The sequence below is a fragment of the Salvelinus sp. IW2-2015 genome, linkage group LG23 (assembly GCF_002910315.2).
Source record: "Salvelinus sp. IW2-2015 linkage group LG23, ASM291031v2, whole genome shotgun sequence".
Lineage (NCBI taxonomy): Eukaryota > Metazoa > Chordata > Actinopteri > Salmoniformes > Salmonidae > Salvelinus > Salvelinus sp. IW2-2015.
The window spans coordinates 37,609,580-37,629,872 of NC_036863.1; the positions used below are offsets into that span (position 1 = coordinate 37,609,580).

A 20,293-nucleotide genomic window follows, 5' to 3' on the forward strand; every position below is an offset into this window, starting at 1 on the left:
ACAGATGGCACAACGAGAAAGATATTTCACCGGATGTATAAATGTGAAGCATCCGCTTGGCGTTGCAACTCACAATCAAATATGGCAGTGAGAGGAAGCCCAGTGGTTGGCAGTGGGAGAAGATGGAACGAGATGGATTTTGGCCGACATTCTGCACATTTTCTCATCGATGAAACATTTGCTCTCAATACAGTTCTGTTCTTAAAACTAAAATATGTTATTAACAGAGTGGATTAGGTTTTGTAAACTTTACTCTTTGGCAAAGTTGTAAAAAATCGCGTAGTTTAGAAGGATTGCAAAGGCGAAGTTAGGTAATGCATACGCGCACTTGAGTAGGCGTTCCTTAACGGAAACATGCAAATACTAATGCATACGCGCACTTGAGTAGGCGTTCCTTAACGGAAACATGCAAATACTTGCTAGAATATGCCAATCTTAGATCTTGCTAGCTCGTGTTTGGCTCTGCCCACTGTGACTAATTTGTTCCCATTGGAAACGACAGGCTAAAATTTGTCTTGGATTAGTTATAAAAATATTTGTCATTACTAAGGCTATGGGTTCTTCATCTATACCCCGAGTTCAGCGTCACGTCGACTTTATTACATTACGGGGTACGGAAACCCAGTAGGACCAATTCCGACCTGTCCATTCATGCATGGTTTCTGTAGAGCCCAAACACAGTGCAGAGAATAGTCATGTGAATTCAGCCTAAATATATACAAGGGATCAAATAATCTGTTCTGGATATTTTTTCACATTGTCAAATGGTGGATCTAACCAGGACAGTGCAAGCAAAAACAATTCTAAGACTGTCAAAGACTGCACATGGTGCACATGTAAAGTGTTGGTCCCATGTTTTATGAGCTGAAATAAAAGATCCCAGAAATGTTCCATATGCAGAAGCTTATTTCTCTCAAATGTTGTGCACAAATGTGTTTACATCCCTGTTTGTGAGCATTTCTCCATTGCCAAGATAATGCATATCTAGAAGCTGATTAAACAGCATGATCTTTACACAGGTGCACCTTGTGCTGGGGACAATAAAAGGCCACTCTAAAATATGCAGTTTTGTCACACAACACAATGCCACAGATGTCAAGTTGAGGGAGCATGGAATTGGCATGCTGACTGCAGGAATGTCCACCAGAATCGTTGCCATAGAATTGAATGTTAATTTCTCTACCATAAGCCGCCTCCAACGTTATTTTAGAGGCGTGCATATTCACCAGACATGTCATCCATTGAGCATGTTTGGGATGCTCTGGATTGACGTGTACGACAGCGTGATCCAGTTCCCTACCTTTACACAGCCATTGAAGAGGAGTGGGAAAACATTCCACAGGCCACAATCAACAGCCTGTTCAACTCTGTGAAGGAGATGTGTCACGATGCATGAGGCAAACGGTCACACCAGATACTGACTGTTTTTCTGATCCACGCCACTACTTATTTTTCCCAAGGTATCTGTGACCAACAATTACATATCTCTATTCCCAGTCATGTGAAATCCATAGATTAGCGCCTAATGAATTCATTTCAGTGAACTGATTTTCTTATATGAACTGTAGCTCAGTTAAATCTTTGAAGTTGTTGCATGTTCCGTTTATAGTTTTGTTCAGTGTAGTTAACCAAATAGCTACCCGAACTATCTGCATTGATCCTTTTTGCACAAACTCTAACTTTAACACATATGCTGCTGCTAGTTTATTAGCGTTCCTGTTGACTAGTCACATGTACATATCTACCTCAATTACCCGTACCCATGCACATTGACTCAGTATTGGTACCCCATGAATATAGCCAAGTTATTGTTACTCATTGTGTATTTATTATTACTTTTATTATTATTCCATTTTCTTTCTCTGCATTGTTGGGAACGGCCCGTAAGTAAGCGTTTCACTGTTAATCTACACCTGTTGTTTACGAAGCAAGTGACAAATAAAATGACATTTGAAGCTTGAATGGCTCAGCTCAGTAGTGCGATATGTCAGTGTATGGACTGGTCACGGATCGTAGTGGTGTTTACCACCAGAGAAAAGGTATAGAAATAGTGCTTGTTCAACATTGCAGCCGACTGACTGATCTACAAATCACCTTGCATCATAATGAACTACTCATTATTATTTGTAGTCAGTCACCATTAATTCAAAGTGCATCATGGATTTAATGTTGAACAAGCCCTATTTCTGTACCTTTTCTCTGGTGGTAATCACCTCTACGATCCGTGACCAGTTAGGCATGGGTCCTCAGATCCTCAAAAGGGTTTACAGCTGCACCATCGAGAGTATCCTGGACGGGTTGCATCACTGCCTGGTATGGCAACTGCTCGGCCTCCGACCGCAAGGCACTACGGAGGGTAGTGCGTATGGCCCAGTACATCACCAGGGCCAAGCTTCCTGCCATCCAGGACCTCTATACCAGGTGGTGTCAGAGGAAGGCCCTAAAAATGGTCAGACTCCAGCCACCCTAGTCATAGACTGTTCTCTCTGCTACCGCACAGCACCAAGTCTAGGTCCAAGAGGCTTCTAAACAGCTTCTACCCCCAAGCCATAAGACTCCTGAACAGGTAATCAAATGGCTACCCAGACTATTTACATTCCCCCCTCTACGCTGCTGCTACTCTTATTATCTATGCATAGTCACTTTAACTCTACCTACATGTGCATATTACCTCAACACCAGTACCCCCTGTATATAGCCCCGCTATTGTTATTTACTGCTGCTCTTTAATTATTTGTTATTCTTATAACTGCATTGTTGGTTAAGGGCTTGTAAGTGTTTCACTGTAAGGTCTACACCCGTTGTATTCAACGCATGTGACAAATAAAATGTGATTTGAATGCTATGGAACACAGCCATAGTCTTGAAAATGTACTTATTTATAAAGATAGAAGCATATCATTGACTTGGATAGCAGACCAATTACTCCACATACATTGAAAAGTAAACAAATACACATGATAGATACTATCAATAACAAAAAACTCAAACAGAATAGCAATGACACTTATTTTATTGATAATTTTAGGGTTGTAACAGGTGAGAAGAAGCATACCGTTTCCTTTTTGAATTACACTGAATGAAATGTTATGGAAAATATTTGTAGTTTGTATATACATTATTAATGTGGAGTTCCATGGTTTTCTACATTTTCTAAATACCAACCAGTGTGTTCGAGTGCAATCCCAAGTTCTTGATCTTAATGATTAATATGAAACTAAGGCTTTCAGACAGCATCTCTTTTGCATCTCAAATCATGTCTATAATTAATTTATACAACATGCCAGCTCATGGAAAGACCTAATTACGAGGCCTCTAAACATTGGTCTAGTATCAAGACCCTTAAAAGGGATACTTAGGGATTTTGGCAATGAGGCCAGTTATCTACTTCCCCAGAGTCAAATGAAGCAGATACCCATAGACTTCCTGTCATTGCGCTAATGCTAGTTAGCATTGGCTCGTGAAACTACCTCTAACTTCCTTCATACCGGACACAGAGACATACAAATGGTATCCACTAGTTCATCGGACTCTGGGAAACTAGATAAAGGAGTATAACTTCAGAAGTATAACTTTAAGCAAAGATTGTGCAAAACATTTACTACAAGGTGGGGTCATTTTAAAATTGAAAAGAAACTGAAAAATATATATTACGAACCCCTACAGGGTTGTAAAAATGTGTATTACTACAATAGTTCAATGAAATGGAATGAAAAGGTTGATGGAAGCCTGGGATGGTTACTAGCTACGGAGGATAAACACCATAATACACCAATAATGTCTTTCATATCAGAACTAAAGAAAGCTATGGAATGCAAGTTATGTATTACTGTTCAGAAGTGTCGATGTGAAAGTGAACCTCAAAAGGTTACTTCACGTTTCACTAACAACGTTGCTGGTGATGTTTTTATTTTCTGCAGAACAGACTTTGGGACTTTAACCCAAGGTTTATAGTCATCTAAGTATTCATCAACAAAACATCATTATGGTCCAAAGCAGCTATTGTGCTGGCGAGAAACCCAAATGGACCATCAGTTACCAAACCCCCAACTGATCAGAACAGCTTGATCATACTCTCTCTGGATTTCCCAACTCCAACCCATTTCACTGAAAAGTGAAACAAAATTCACAGTGAATATATGATCAATTATGAAAATAAGACTGTTTTAGTAAGGCTGCTTAATCCCCATACTTGTTTTCTTGACTAACCTGGCACTTGCAAGAAGTTCTCGATGAAGCGGATGTAGCTTTGTGCCTGAGGGGGCAGCTCCTCAAAGCACCTCACATCCTCAGTGCTGCAGCACCATCCAGGTAACGTCTCATACTTCACGGACACCCGTGTCAGCACGTCCATATTGGCTACAGAGGGAGAGAGAGAATGAGATGGGAGTCTACCCAGCACACAGGTCAAGCCAAATCAAGTGTATCTAATGGTAAAGTGAAAGGAACAATATAAGATTAGTCCTCCCAGACAGGGAGAAATTTACCAGGAAAACTGGGAAGAGGCTCATCATCAACAGAGTAGGCTACACCGACTTTGATCTCTGGCAGCGTGTCCAGGATGTCAAGCTTGGTCAGAGCGATGCTGTGGGAGAGGAACAGTCGTGTCAAACATGATTATGGAATATGTGGACCGCAAATGAACATAGTGGAGGGTGAACACTGTGCTCCAATAATTACAATGCATACAGTATGGAACACATCCAGAAAGAAGAACACAAGCAGGAGGAGAGACTGAGCCTTACGCAGTGAAGCCGTTGACCATGTGGGCGTATCGGACCAGAATCAGGTCCAGCCAGCCACAGCGGCGCTGCCGGTCCGTCGTCACACCAAACTCCCTCCCTCTGGACTGCAACAAGTTGCCAACCTCCTGGACCACAACAACAGCAGTCAGATCTGGGATTCACTATAAAAAACTGAATGCAAATATGAAGTACTGGAAGAGACAGTATGTTTATGCAACAACAAATTCATACTGCAAGACTTAGCACACAACATTGATTCTGCACAACAAATTCTATCCACTCACATTGTCCTGCTCAGTGGGGAAAGCTCCTACGCCTACCCGGGTGGTATAGGCCTTGACCACACCATACACCCGCCCCACATAGGACGGGGGCACACCCAGGCCAGTGCACACTCCCCCAACAGTGCAGTTAGAGGACGTCACAAATGGGTAGGTACCTGACAAATACAAATTATTCCACTTCCTTCAAATTATATTCCAATGGCAAACAGCAGAGTAGCATAATAATTTTACCCTCTCAACCCCTTCTGTTCTCACCAAAGTCAATATCCAGGAGGGCTGCATTGGCTCCCTCCACCAGGATCTTCTTACTGGGCCCAGTGAGGGCCTTGTGCATGAAGTACACCCCATCTGTTACAAGTGGACGCAACCTCTCAGCATACTCCTGGAAAAGAAAGAAAATCAGTGACTAAACACATAATGGAGCACAGAGAAGCCTCTCAGCATCTTTTTACATTTTCTGTTCACTCCTGGAAGACTAACAAGAGCTGTGCTACAAGGAATCAGCTCAATTGAGACGGTACCAACCTGCATAAAGAGACCCCTCAAAAACAAGACATAACTGGACTAGCATCCCTGACTGCATCCTGGGCAGGTGATGGATAAGTCCAACGTTTTATTTAAGTAAAGATATGTCATTCAAGCAATATTCTTTTTACCTTCAGTTGCTGCAGCTCATTGTCAATGTCAACATTGAGGTTGGGGTACATAGTCAGGAAATGCTCTGCCAACACACGGAACCTGTGGAAGAAAAGGACATCCACTACCAATCAACATCAATGACTTAAATACAGTTAAGGCTTGAAAGTATCACCATGCATTCTTAAAAACTATTTTTGTACTGACTTCTCCTCAAAGACGGTAAAATCAGACACAAGGTCACAGACTCTCAGTCCATTACGAGCAGCTTTGGAAGAATAGGCAGGTCCAATGCCCTTCTTGGTGGTTCCCAAACTGGAAAACAAACAAAAACAGACAGTGGACGTTCAGGAGTGCCACAGAAGGAATATACAACACTGCCTTGGCAGTAGCCCAGAAAGGCTACCATGACTTCATTTTTTAATAGCTGCAATCACGGACCATATTTATTTATTTGACATTTTGTAGGATCTCGTTTTCAAGTGTCCAAATGAAAAATAAACAATACTTTGTAACAAGAAAAACATACATTAACAGCATAAAACATTTGCTGGACATCTACTAATAGGCCTACAACTAATAAAAATGACCTACTTCTACAACTAATAAAGTACGCGGGCGCACCTTCAAACGAGTGGATTTGGCTATTTCAGTCACACCCGTTGCTGACAGGTGTATAAATCGAGCACACCGCCATGCAATCTCCATAGACAAACATTGGCAGTAGAATGGCCTTACTGAAGAGCTCAGTGACTTTCAACATGGCACCATCATAGGATGCCACATTTCCAAGTCAGTTTGAGATACCCCAGTCAACTGTAAGTGCTGTTATTGTGAAGTGGAAACATCTAGGAGCAAAAATGGCTCAGCCGTGAAGTGGTAGACCACACAAGCTCAATGAACAGGACCACAGAGTACTGAAGCCGAGCAGCCGCACACAAGCCTAAGATCACCATGCGCAATGCCAAGCGTCAGCTGGAGTGGTGTAAAGCTTGACGCCATTGGTCTCTGGAAACGCATTCACTGGAGTGATGAATCACGCTTCACCATTTGGCAGTGCGACAGACAAATCAGGGTTTGGCGGATTCCAGGAGAACGCTACCTGCCCCAATGCATAGTGCTGACTGTAAAGTTTGGTGGAGGAGAAGTAATGGTTTGGGCTAGGCCCCTTAGTTCCAGTGAAGGGAAATCTTAACACTACAGCATATGACATTCTAGATGATTCTGTGCTTCCAACTTTGTGACAACAGTTTGGGGAATGTCCTTTCCTGTTTCAGCCCAACAATGCCCGCGTGCACAAAGCGAGGTCCATGGAGGCTGTTATAGCAGCAAAGGAGGGAGGGGGGCAGCTCCATATTAATGCCCATGATTTTGGAATGAGATGTTTGATGAGCGGGTGTTTTGGTTATGTAGTGTATTTAAAAATCTCCACATGGTGATGTTTTTAATAGTATAGTAAAACTAAGAGGGCTCGTCTTCACAAAAAGTCTCATAGATCAGCACTCATACTCGGACATGCTTTATTAATATGAGCCCAGATACTCATTATCACTTTCTCATACAGTAAAACCCACGCACTTCTTTCCCGCCTGTAGCTGTCTCTGTTGTTCCTGGATCCCATCAACAGCTTGGTGGAAGTTGAACACTATGAACAGATGAGGCAAAGAAAGAACAAATTAATGGAATTGCAAAACACTAAACCATAGGTTTGCAAAACATACAACCGAGTCATACAGACTTACCAATGTGTGCACGGTCAGAAATCTTTAACCGCTCCTCCCATCCTTCCAGTCCTGGACAAAGACAACAAATTGCAGGTCTTGTTCCACTTCATTCATCCATCACCCTTTCAACCCTCTCATCGTTCCTGCAAGCCTCTTATTTTGCAAATACTTACCTTTGCCTTTCTGCAGGTTATTTTCAGCCTCCTCAAAGAGCCCAGGCAGGTGTATCACAACCCCGTTCCCTGTGAATAACCAGTTCAGTTAGGGATGACTTGAATAGCAATCCAAATAAGTGAAAGCAGCTTGGAGGCTGAAGTGCCAGTGAGAGGGTCAACCCACCAATAAATGAGACAGCCGTCTTGTTGAGCACTCCACTGGGCAGCAGGTGAAAGTCATACTCCACAGAGTCCACCACCACTGTGTGGCCTGCGTTGTTGCCTCCCTGGACGAGACAATATTTACATGAAAACGAAGAGACGAAAAGCAGTTCTGTTGATAATTAGCAGCCAACTGGTAGGGCATTATTTGAACGGCAACTAAACGGAAATGTAGTACAACATATGGACACGTTGCACACTAGCACGGGACATCCAACACATTCTAATGCCTTGGGCTTCTCTGTGTTGCAGCAGCCAGTGCCATTATCTATCTTGACTGCAAATAGGGCACTGATCACAAGGTCAAAGTTAGTCAAATGAAACAAATGTAGGTAGTGTTTTAACACGGAAACCGAGAAGGATATCTCGATAACTCCAGTTCGTAACTACTATAGCTAGTAATCTCTAGATAACACATTTGTTGGGGGTCGTTATCAGCTACCACACTAGATAGCAAGTTTAGCTATAGCGATCCACGGTACGGTTAGTTTGTAGACTTGCATGATAATAGTGGCTAATAAGTAGATTACTAAATATTGTTATACACTAGTTCGTATTGGTTTTGTTTAGGCCTTGCTAACGCAGCCTAACGACTTCCGTATTTTTGCGAAGTTCAAATGCCTTGTGTTTGCTGGGTTAGCGAACATTAGGTTGCTAGTCAGAATAGCTAGCTACGTACCTGACACCTGCATACTAGGTCTGCGTCCATTGCTAGCAGGTCAACCACTTTCCCCTTTCCCTCGTCTCCCCATTGCGCACCGAGGACCACGGTTACTTTATTCCGAGGTTCCTTCGGAGTCCGCAGGGACTCGACCTGTCCATTCTCCCGAGGTCGCTTGAAAGCAGGCTCTCCGTTCAAGGAGGCCGTTTCTTGGCCATTAGGCATTGTGCTGTCTGCTGCCATGCTGCTCTGTGCGTTCCCGGAAGATGAAATTAGCGGGTTTCTCCTAAAGGAAGTGTGCTTTTTCATACTGATCTTACTTCAGTTGAAGCAGAAAGCTACTGAACTACGAATTTGGGCTTTTACTCGGGAATGTTTGATCCAGTCTTATCAGAGCAGACAAATGTATTTGAATAAACATTTTATTTCGAAAGAGACAAAAAACAAAATGTACATATTAACATTTGAGGGCTAGAGCCACTTCTACATACAACACTTAAGCGACTTTGGCATTGAAGGCTAGATGTGACTGCCAGGGATCAAACAGGATTTTTAAACTGGTACTGTCCCCCAAATCGTTAATTGATTTTCCATAAATACATTTGATCAGATATCTTGACAACGCATACTGTATGCCCAGCCCACCACATTCCCTGGTACCAGTGAGTGGAAAGACAATATTTTGTTGTTGCAATCAAAAGCCCTATACTGGAAAGCCTCTGCGTATGGGCTGGAAAACTGAGGTAAAAAAAAAAATGCACAAAGTTTAGCTTAAGCTAGATCACATGCATGTCATTTATTTTATTTTTTTACATAATGCATGGTTTACTGGAGCGTTTTCAGACAGATGTTCAAAAAGACACCAGGTAGTAGCTAGTCAAGGTCGTCCAAGACACTAGTTTGTCAGTGTTAAATCCGTGACAATATGATTGCATCTATATTCCCCCTTCAAAAACTCTTGTTTTCAGACTAAGAATACTTTGCTTTACAATGGCGTTAGGAAAATATAAAGATACAAATGGTTGATTAGAAATTATATCATGATTATAAATCTGTAAGTAGAATAAACAATTGACTACACTGACACAAATCGAACTTAATGGAAGACTAGGTTTAAATAGAATATTTATGAGTTACCCTTATTTCTTTGTAATCGTTTGATTTGTTGAGTGACCTGTGACATGAGAAAAAAATGAAAAGGAATGGCCAGACAATAAATTGAAGCACAATAAATTCAGCAGGTCCCAAAGTGGAGATTGAACTTGATAACTACAACAAAGGCCTTTTGATAAAGATAATGGTAAGACAAATAAGTACTAAGGAAGATAAGTGATTCAGGTGAAGAAGTTAGAGAATTTTTTAAATATTTTTTACTTTGAATGGACTATGCTAACTATCATATAGTCAGTCTAACATTAATTTCACCCCAACACCATTCTCATAGCCCTACCTAGATCTCCACCCCCTCCTTCATTGTCTCACATCAGATGAAATCATTGTAACACGACATGCAGTTATGCAGACGGCTGTTGCGCCATTTGACGTAAGACAACACCCTAACCAGAATGATTCTTCTCAACACTCACCAACTGTCACATTTACTTTGGCCAAAAATACTACACCTTTCCTTTTAACTCATCCCACTCACTCCGAAAAACCTCTATTTATTCAGGCCCATCCCATATATATGAAAGATTTACAATTCTACAGTCCCCTTTTGGAGGGAGGGATAAGGTGTTCTGGCAGATCAGTGGGAAGCTCGTGCCCCTCAAGCTTCACCTTGATCAAGTGATTGGCAAGGGCAAACTCTTCATCGTCCAGGTATCCGTCCTTGTCTACATCGGCCAGCTTCCAGATCTTTCCCAGCACTGTGTTGGGCAGCTTGGATTTGACCATTTCCTTCTTGGCCAAGGCGCCTGACACTTTGCCGTTGACAGGAGACAGGGAGTAGAAGATCTCGTCGTAGGTGGGTTTGTCTCGTGCCACCACCCACTCCAGCTCATCAATGCCCTCGCCTGCACCCTCGCCATAGCCATGGCCGAAAGGCCCGTTCATGGTGCCCTCAAAGGCGCCACCCTGGACTGACTGGCTGGGTATGGCTGTCTCCTCCTGGCGGACGAGGGTCATGAGTTTGGCGATGTCATTGGCTAGCATGTCCTCAACAGCCTCCAGCAGCTTGGGCTTCACCGCCTGGAACTTACTGAAGTCCTGGTTAGCCAAGATATCCTGTGTGTTTATAAAGGTGAAATGAGGTCAGGGGAGTTCTAGTCAAGGAAAGGTATCTGCAATGCTCATCACCACAACTACTGATATCACTACTTCGATGGCTACTTTGGTTAAAGGGATACTTCGAGATTGAACTCATGGACATTTTTATGCCTCTGCATCCAATATGAAGGAAGTTAGAGGAAGTTTTGCAAGCCAAAGCTAACTAGCATTGGTGCAATGACTAAGTCTACGGTATCTACTAGCAGTTACCATAGACTTCCAGTCATTGCACTAACACTAGTGAGCAACTTCTTTCAAACTGCACGCAGAGACATGAAAAAAAAAAGGTATCCACGAGTTCAGCTTCCGCTGAAGTTCTCCTTTAACATAATTACTATTTGTGTACCTGCATCTTAGCTAGTTTGGGGAAGTCTCCGGGTGAGATCTGGTGCTCTTTCTCAATCCTCGTGTAGATCTCCCCCAGGTTAGCAATCAGCTCTTTCTTCTTATTCTCCTTCCCAAACATGTTGGGCATCTCCTTCTTTAGAGAACTGATAATGTAGGCGTGGACCTGGAGGGAGGAAGACTAAATTAATCATATCTGGACCTAAACACATTTTTGGCACAATGAGGGTTATACAATACAGTAATTGTTTCCAGAGATAAATATTAATAAACCCAACATTTAAGACCCAGGTCTCACCTTGGCGAGGCGAGCCCGCTTGATGAGGTCATTGAGCTTCCTCAGAGCAGCATTCCGAGGTAGCCCCTGGATGTCCTTGAAAAGGTCCTGTTCCTCTGCCTCAAAAAGCTTACGGTTGTCTGCGACCAGGAGTGGCTCAGCCCAAAAAGAACCAATGTACACCCGGATCACCTCTGGCGTACCGACAATTTTACCAAGAGACCACATGAGGGCGCCATAGACCCTCATCAGTTGCTGTGTGCCAATCTGATCAGCCTTGTTCAGAACCACCCGCATCTTGTCCTCATGGTTCTTCAGGGAGCGGATCACCTCAGAGAACTCATCCGAGATGTCTAGCTTGTGGGCGTCGAAGAGCAGAATGATGCGGTCAACACGCTCTGCAAACCACTCCAGCACTGCAGCAAAGTCATAGCCTGACGAGAAGAGGAAAATGGTTTGTTTGTTTTGTCATAAGGGGTATGAAATCTTCAAAACATCCATAGGAATTAAACCCTTTTATCAGAAGTTTAACATTTAAATCAAATGAAAATGGTACGAGATGTGGTCAACAAATTACAGTCCAACAAGTTTATTGGATCTGTGATTATGTAAGGAGTGAAAACATGCAGATAAATCCACACCAACTTGATTTAGAATGTGTGAGTCGCTCCTAGTAAGAGTATGTTTGTTTCTCTATGCATATCAATCAGCTCAGAATCCAGTGCCACTCCAGCTTATCCGGTCTCTATGGTCCCGCTCCACACAGCAACAGACACACAGACCCAGCTAGATACCAAAACAGGTATATTTCACAATGAGAGACAAAATGTGTTATTCCTCTGCCAGGAAAACCTTGACTTCCTTCTCCTCACAGTGTGTCACCAACAATGCCCAGAGCAGAGCTTTGCTCTTTACCAATGACCGACAGAACATAGAAATGGATAAAGTGGAGTCCATTTCATGTCACCTGACACGCCTAGTAAAGCCTTATGAAATGGATGTGATGATGCAAGCAAGTTTAGGCCTCAAATTTCATCCTCATGTTCTAAAAAGATAAGCGTCGGGACTGATTCATAGTTGTTTTCTGGAGCACAATTTGCTGAACACTAAGCCTAGCTTATATTTCAGTTCAGAATAGTACAGGATTCATGTTTTCAAGCATGCAAAAGAAAATCAAGACTGAATGAGATCAAATGCTTTATGCATGACATTTGTCCCATCAAACAAGACATTCAGTAATGTTTTAAATGTATTAGGCTGGGTCCATTCTAGCCATTCTATTTCTAGAGGATGTCTTCTACCCACCTCCACATGTGGACATATCCCCCCTGAATGACAAACAGGAAGGAGCCTTTCGAGCATAAATTGTGCAGTGGAGACACTGGGACCACAAAGAGACCTCTTCCTCACCTTAGAACAGTGATTTGTTCATTCTGAATTGTACTAGAGGGCAGCAGGGCACCACTCTGCCTTGGCAAGTTGTGCTGGAGGTGGAGACAAAACACTGATACTAGTCATACTGAAGTAGTTGTGGCCAATCCCTTTATTAGAAACTACAACGGCCAGTTAAAAAAAAAAAAAAAAAAAAAAATGGGATGTACAAGGCAGAGAAGAGTCTGACTCAGCATTTTATTTAAACAGCGAGAAACAAAAATGTCCATCTCACCGGCTCTTCCCCTCTCACACATACATTAGAGCTCCATTGGGAATATTGCAGAGCTATTCCTTTATATGCAATACCTAAGTTAGGTGTACCAACTCATTGATTTATGATCTAACTTCTGCTGATTAAACCAGAAGAGAAGCCCTATAAAGCCATCCACCTGTGTGTGTAAAACCTGACCTTCCTCCTTTTTCCTGTCTGTCCCAGGATTAGTGCTCAACTAATCATTAGCAACTGGGGAAAGTCCAGAGACAAGATTCAACAATGAGTGTCAATTAAACAGTACAGTAGTTGGTTAGAATCATGTTATTCACAAGGATAATAAGCACAGAGTGTCCTAATATGTTGGCTGTAGTTTAGTTTATTAGGATCCCCATTAGCTACTGCAAATGCAGCAGCTGCTCTAACTGGGGTCCACATAAAACGTACAAATACGTGACAAAGCACAGAACAGTTATAGACAAGAACTAGTAGTGAATCTAATCCCAGTGAAAGACTGAAAAGGTATTCTTCCATCAGTCTGGTTTTTGTGTCGATGTTGGCAGGATGTGTGATCTCTGCACCGATCCAATGAGGGCGTGACCTGGCAAAGTCAAGAGTCCACGAGAACAGCTCCTCATTATCTCTACTCACTTTAAAAGAGGTATATGCTGGTAATAAAGAGGTAATAAAAGACCGGGATATCAAATCTACATGGAGGCGAGAAAAAACAGCACTGCCTGTCACAATTCCTCCCATTTCATCTGAAGGTTAATTGTTACCACACCATATTTTAACCTAGTAACCAATCTCTGGTGAAATAAAGGGTAACTTGACTTAAAAAGGTGAGCGCAATCACAAGGGGGATGAAGGGACATACCACCCAATCAACTGTGTCAGGCTTGTCAGGCCTACCCAAAACAAAAAAGGCATTATCTATCATCTTAGTCAGTGATCCACCTGATACAGACAAGGTCACGGGTCAATGCTGTTTCAAGTCAAAGGGATTCATAAAATGTATTCTCTTCTACTCCACTTCTCTCTCACAGCTTCCATGAACTAAAGAGTGGAATTGCCCCCAACCCTGATGGAAGCTAATTGGTTGAGGTGAAAGTGCATCTAAATGGAAGGTATTTTTCAGTTTCTCGGCACAGCATACCTTCTTCCTTCACTTTTCCAAAAAGAAAATATCCGCTATGAACGCACGCATGGAATTGACAATGGACACCAAACCTACAAAGATGATTTCTAATTTCAATGTAATGATAGAAAAATGGGGAAGTACCTAGGGTGAGAATGAACACTGCATGCTGATCTGGCAGAGAATGTCAGTGTTATACTCAGGCGCCTATGAAGCATACAGCAGAATAGGAATTTGAGACCATCCTTGCAGGGCTCAGAAATAAGACATGCTTGGCTGCCTGTCCGAAAGCAACAGGCCTGTTTGTATGCATCTGTGCACGTACACGGTAAGACATCAGGCACTGTTTTCAAAGACTGACAGTGAGGGGGTGGTTCACTGTCATCACCTCCTACAATGTGGTCCTCTTCCTGATTTATACTAGTTGGTCAGAGGTCATGAACCCTACTGCCTGGCCTTGTTTCATGAGAGTTACATTACTGGTTCCTTTGGTACATGGTAGTGCCACAAACTCAACTCTTTCCCCCCTGCCACTAGGGAGAAACATTTGTAATGTCCTGGTTGATCGAACTGGAGCCTGGGCAGTATGACACACGTCTCAAAACTATCTCCTCTGTATCACTATGGGAAATAGTCAGCTTTCCACACAGTATCCCCTCTCCAGTTAATGGAAAGGCTTAGAACAGAGGAAGGATCTAGGAATATGTTCACGGAATGGGCATTTGAATTCCACAATTCAATGGCTAATGACCTATTTGTTTGCAAAGGGCCTGCTTTTGCAACATTTTGGAATCCTATATGGCCTCAGGTTAAACGGTTCATTGTGTGTATGTACGTACGTGTAAACTAAACTTTATACGTTTCTGAAATAAAAACAGGCATAAAGCGCCAATGACATGACCACTCCTTCTCCTTTAAGGTTAAGGAACCAGCCACGTTGCATAAGCTGTCTTTTATCACCGGTTAACCACATGGGTTCAAATCTCTTCCAGCTCACTTGCTGACAGCAGACACAGCAACCCCTTTAATTACCAGCCTTAAATTTGCCAAGAATTGTCTGAGTGTGAGGGAATGCTATTGACACCCGACACCCGGGAGAAAGCTTGGAGTCACCGAGGACCTTCAGCATGTATACAGTAAATAATGAACGGTCTGTCTAACTGAACCTTGCAAGATACGCTAGAGTGACAAGGACATCGCCTCATTCACCTGCCTTCCCTTCACAGATGAAGTAGTAGCCTCGATTCACTGCTGTAAATCCCTGGGGGAAAACAGCAGTGTCCTTATAAGGAAAAGTCCAACAAACACCCCAAAAGTAAGGCAGCTAAATAGCGTACTTTCCCCCCCATATTGTGAAACAGGCCACAGTATTATGATTAACAGAAATGTAAAGCAACCGTGGAGCAGACAGATAGTCAGAAGACTTGACATTATTAACCGCCCTTGCAAGGTCTGAGCCAGGGCAAATGGAGACAAGTATCACTTTGAGGCTGATAAAACACTACGATGGCCAACAAAGACATTCTGTTGACAGACACTAATAGATTAATTCATAAATGACAAAAAAAATAGTGGGAAATGAAGGGGAAGTTTGGAGTGGGATGAGAGAATTTGTGATCCAGTCACAGGGACAATGGGGAAGTATATTGCAGTGACCCTACATTGACTCTGGTGTGGGTTTCCTGTGTGTGAGTGTGTGTGCACTCCCTCGTGTGTGTGTGTGTGCGCGCACGTGTCTTTGTGTGTAGTAGTGGTAGTACGTGTGTTCTAGAGAGATAACTCAGTTTGGGTTAACGACAACCAACCACCTCATTTTCCATCATTGAGTAACGACTGTAGCAGGGCTTCCCCTTTGTAATAAACGGCACTGAATTCTGACCACAATAAGTACTCTACAAAATGTTGTAACCTCAGTACTGCATCTGTATCATGGTTCAATATACGGTGTAGGAATGTCAATTCAAATCTTCCCCATTTCAGTGGTCATGTGAGCATGCATGTGATTTACTATAGGCCACAGTGGGTTATGAGAAGTGTTCAATCCTCTCCAGTAAGTGCATGAAAGCCCAGCGTAACGTCCCAGTCCCTGACTCCCATCTACAGTTAAGTGCTTTGTAAGTACGGTACAGCACACCATCTTTCGATTCTCATTAATTCCCCTGGACTTCAAACACTCATTTGATATCCTGCCTTCAGCACTCAAACATCAAAGAGTTCTAAACATGCCAAGTCTACTTTCATTTCGCCAAGGTTGTAGTAAAAAAAACAACAACAAAAAACACTAAGTTCTCACTTTCTCCCTACCATCATCTCTCTTATGTTCCCAGGAAGTGTTTTTTCACCCTGAGGTGACCCAGTGGCAGTTTGGCGAGCCTAACTATTCACCCAGGACGCTCGCACCAGGGTAAAACAAATGAAGCGTAAACGCCTATGATTAGTGTAAATAACAACCCCTGTTTTGTTCTTCAGCTAACGCCATTGTCTGGCTCATCTTTATAGACACTGCGCAGCTGATGGTCAGAGGCACACACACATCCCATCACGCTCTCTCTCATTCACAACCACACTGGGGTGAAGGGTAGAGGGCAAAGAGTAAGACTCTCACTGACTTCAAAAAGTTTTTCAAACCTTGCCCTAGAGCTCAATGTATGCTTCGGATGACTTCAAAGGTTCCAGGCTCAACATTGAGTTGAACTAGCAACCCTTCCCTAATGGGCAGCCACACTGCTGCACAGGAGTCAGCATTTTTTTTCTTACCCTCCATCTTCCACCCCTGTCCCTCTGAGGCCCCCACCGTTTCCTGGCGGCCTTCCTCTCTGTCAGGTCATTTCTCTCAGAGTGGGACGGCACTCACACCCATTCTGTCGTTATGGTGTATGGCAGGGGGAGGTTCTGACATTCTCTCTTCACAGTACTCGCCAATACACTTGCTCTAGAACCATGCATGAGAGGCAGTGGTCTGACGCAGATCACGCAGGAATTCAGAATGTCAGAGGCAGTTCAGCAGTAATATAAAACAGGACGGCTATAAACACAGGCCTTGTAATGCAGATCATTCACTGCCATTCCCCTGCTTCACTAGGATGTGTCAAACACAGGCCTTGTAATGCAGATCATTCACTGCTTCACTAGGATGTACCAAATGTCTACAGCATTTATCTGCATTCTCAGGGACACAAAAACGTGCTAAATGAAATTGACCACATTACATGATCATTGGATCGGCCAACCTTAAAGTAGAACTGTAGTCCTTTTTTCAGAAAAAAATAATAATCATGAGACAGAATCAAGGATCAAGATGGAGGAAGAGGGCAAAAGAGGGGAGGGGAAAGAAGGATGCAGAAAGAGAAGAAAGAGATGGGGAAGTCAACAGAACCTTAAATGGTACGATGAATATAGGCTGTTAACTACCAACCTCTGCTGATCCTCTGCTTCTCTCCAGACAGGATTCCTGGGGTGTCAATGATACTGATGCTCTCCAATACAGCGTTGGGCATCTGAGCACACACAAACCTGGGAGAAAGATAGTGATGATGATGATGCCCAACTACACAATTACCACAGTAATTAACCACAAAAGTGCCTTCAGAAAGTATTCATACCCCTTGACTTATTCCACATTGTTACAGCCTGAATTCAAAAGTTGGATAAGGGAAAATCGATTTTAATACATCTACACACAATTCCCCATAATGACAAAGTGAAAACCTGTTTAGATATTTTTGTAAATTCACACCCCTGAGTCAATACATGTTAGAATCACATTTGGCAGTGATTACAGCTGTGAATCTTTCTTGGTAGGTCTCGAAGAGCTTTAAAAACCTGGATTGTACAATATTTGCACATAATTCTTATTCAAATTCTTCAAGCGCTATTAAGTTGTTTGTTGATCATTGCTAGACAGCCATTTAAGTCTTGCCATAGATTTTAAAGTCGATTTAAGTCAAAACTAACTAGGCCACTCAGGAACATTCAATGTCGTCTTGGTAAGCAACTCCAGTGTATATTTGGCCTTGTGTTTTCAGTTATTGTCCTGCTGAAAGGTGAATGTCTCCCAGCTGTCTGTTGGAAAGCAGACTGCCAGGTTTTCCTCTAGGATTTTGCCGGTGCTTAGCTTAGTTTGTATCCTAAAAAACTCCCTAGTCCTTGCAGATGATAAGCATACCCATAACATGATGCAGCCACCACCGTGCTTGAGAATATGAAGTGGTACTCTGTGATATAATGGATTTGGCCCTAACATAACACTTTGTATTCAGGGCTAAAGTTAATTTCTTTGCCACATTTTCTGCAGTTTAACTTCAGTGCCTTATTGCAAACAGGATGCATGTTTTGGAATATTTTTATTCTGTACAAGCTTCCTTTTCACTCAGTTATTCTGCACTCTGGCACACAGATGAGAGTGCTCTGAAATTGGAATCGATAGCCAGAGTGAATTTTTATGAACGCACCCCTAATGACTGCAATGTGTGACTGCGGCCCGCATCGAGGCATTCCTGCATGTGGGTATTCCTGCATCTGCATGAAAGCTCCATCCCCACTCTCTACCTGACAGCTGATATGAAAATATATGTTTCTTATCAAGTACACTGAAACTCCTTTGACTGGTAATATCACAGATTCTTGCATTCACATTTACTACAACCTTGAGCGAATGAAATGGAAGCAGTATGGCCTAAAATATGGAAGGTATATAATGACAAACGGTGAATTAATTCATGAAACGTTTCCTCCCCCCAAAAAATGTTGGGAATTATTTAGGCTAATTTGAAGTGTTTCCAAGGATAATGTGTATGTGTTCTTATTATCCACCCACCACTTAGTTTAGTTATTGTGTGCCTCACATAGTCAGTCACCTTTCTTCATGAAGTATACTGAGGTCCAAATATTGACATTGTTGACACAGAGTGAAACTATACGTTTGATGTGGAAAATATATTTATTATCAAGTACACTGAAACTCTGACTGGTAATATCACTGATATTCCTGCAATGAAAAGGAGGGGGCTGATTCATGAAGGCGACTCATCCAGGGACTGGATTGACTCATCCAGGGACTGGATTGTGAAAATGAAAGTAAGTTCATTGAGTTCTTGGGTGTTTTCCTGGTACACCAGGAATTTCTTATAAACCGTAGGAAAATTARTGGAACTAAGACATTGGATAAGAGTGGGTAAAGGGGTGTGTGAGGGGGAGAGTCTAATGATAGTAAATCTGGGACTCTTTTTGCATTCACCTTTTAATAGCCCCTCCCTGGCAGGTTTATGTTGAAACACCTCCACCCTGTGGTAGCACTCAATAAATACTAAGCTTCTACCAGACTAGACAACCTGTCTGAAATTCTTGAATTTATGGTTGATTTTCTCACTAACAGTCATCATTATTTCAATAGATTTTTCCCCTTACCCATCTACACACAATTCCCCAAATTGACAAAGTGAAAACCTGTTCAGATAGTTTTGCTAATTTATTGAAAATGAAATACAGGAATATCACATTTACATATGTAGTCACACCCCTGAGTCAATATACACTACCGGTCAAAAGTTTGGGGTTACTTAGAAATTCCCTTGTTTTTGAAAGAAAAGCACATTTGTCCATTAAAATATCATAAAATTGATCAGTAATACAGCGTAGACATGGTTAATGTTGTAAAGGACTATTGTAGCTGGAAACGGCTGATTTTTAATGGAATATCTATATAGGCCCGTTATCAGCAATCACTCCTGTGTTCCAATGGCACGTTGTGTTAGAATCCAAGTTTATCATTTTAAAAAGGCTAATTGATCATTAGAGAACCCTTCTGCAATTATGTTAGCATAGCTGAAAACAGCTGTGCTGATTTAAAGAAGCAATAAAACTGGACTTCTTTAGACTAGTTGAGTATCTGGAGCATCAGCATTTGTGGGTTCGATTACAGACTAAAAATGTCCAGAAACAAATACCTTTCTTCTGAAACTCGTCAGTTTATTATTTTTCTGAGAAATGAAGGCTATTCCATGCGAGTAATTGCCAAAAGACTGATGATCTAGTACAACGCTGTGTACTACTCCCTTCACAGAACAGCGCAAACTGGCTATAACCAGAATAGAAAGAGGAGTGGGAGGCCCCGGTGCACAACTGAGCAAGAGGACAAGTACATTAGTGTGTAGTTTGAGAAACAGACACCTCACAAGTCCTCAACTGGCAGCTT

General features: G+C 42.4%; 2 protein-coding genes across 2 annotated transcripts in view; both read right to left on the reverse strand.

Moving 5' to 3' along the window:
- Positions 1 to 3,394: 3,394 nt before the first annotated feature.
- On the reverse strand, positions 3,395 to 8,713 carry LOC111951043 (adenylosuccinate synthetase isozyme 2). Its single transcript, XM_023969015.2, has 13 exons — positions 8,446 to 8,713; positions 7,729 to 7,831; positions 7,563 to 7,631; positions 7,408 to 7,458; positions 7,244 to 7,310; positions 5,873 to 5,980; positions 5,686 to 5,767; positions 5,285 to 5,411; positions 5,030 to 5,184; positions 4,746 to 4,870; positions 4,488 to 4,585; positions 4,210 to 4,359; positions 3,395 to 4,107 (listed from the first exon to the last, which is right to left on the reverse strand). The coding sequence occupies exons 1-13, from the start codon at positions 8,668 to 8,670 to the stop codon at positions 4,055 to 4,057; spliced, it is 1,413 nt and encodes a 470-aa protein (XP_023824783.1). The 5' UTR covers positions 8,671 to 8,713; the 3' UTR covers positions 3,395 to 4,054.
- An 839-nt stretch (positions 8,714 to 9,552) lies between these two features.
- The window catches only part of LOC111951042 (EH domain-containing protein 1), a 24,908-nt gene continuing 14,167 nt past the window's right edge, over positions 9,553 to 20,293 (reverse strand). The window contains exons 2-5 of the mRNA XM_023969014.2: positions 17,516 to 17,613; positions 11,339 to 11,751; positions 11,042 to 11,206; positions 9,553 to 10,653 (exon numbers count right to left, since the gene is read on the reverse strand). Coding sequence (XP_023824782.1) covers positions 10,132 to 10,653; positions 11,042 to 11,206; positions 11,339 to 11,751; positions 17,516 to 17,613 — 1,198 coding nt within the window. The 3' untranslated portion in view covers positions 9,553 to 10,131. The remainder of the gene's footprint in view (positions 10,654 to 11,041; positions 11,207 to 11,338; positions 11,752 to 17,515; positions 17,614 to 20,293) is intronic.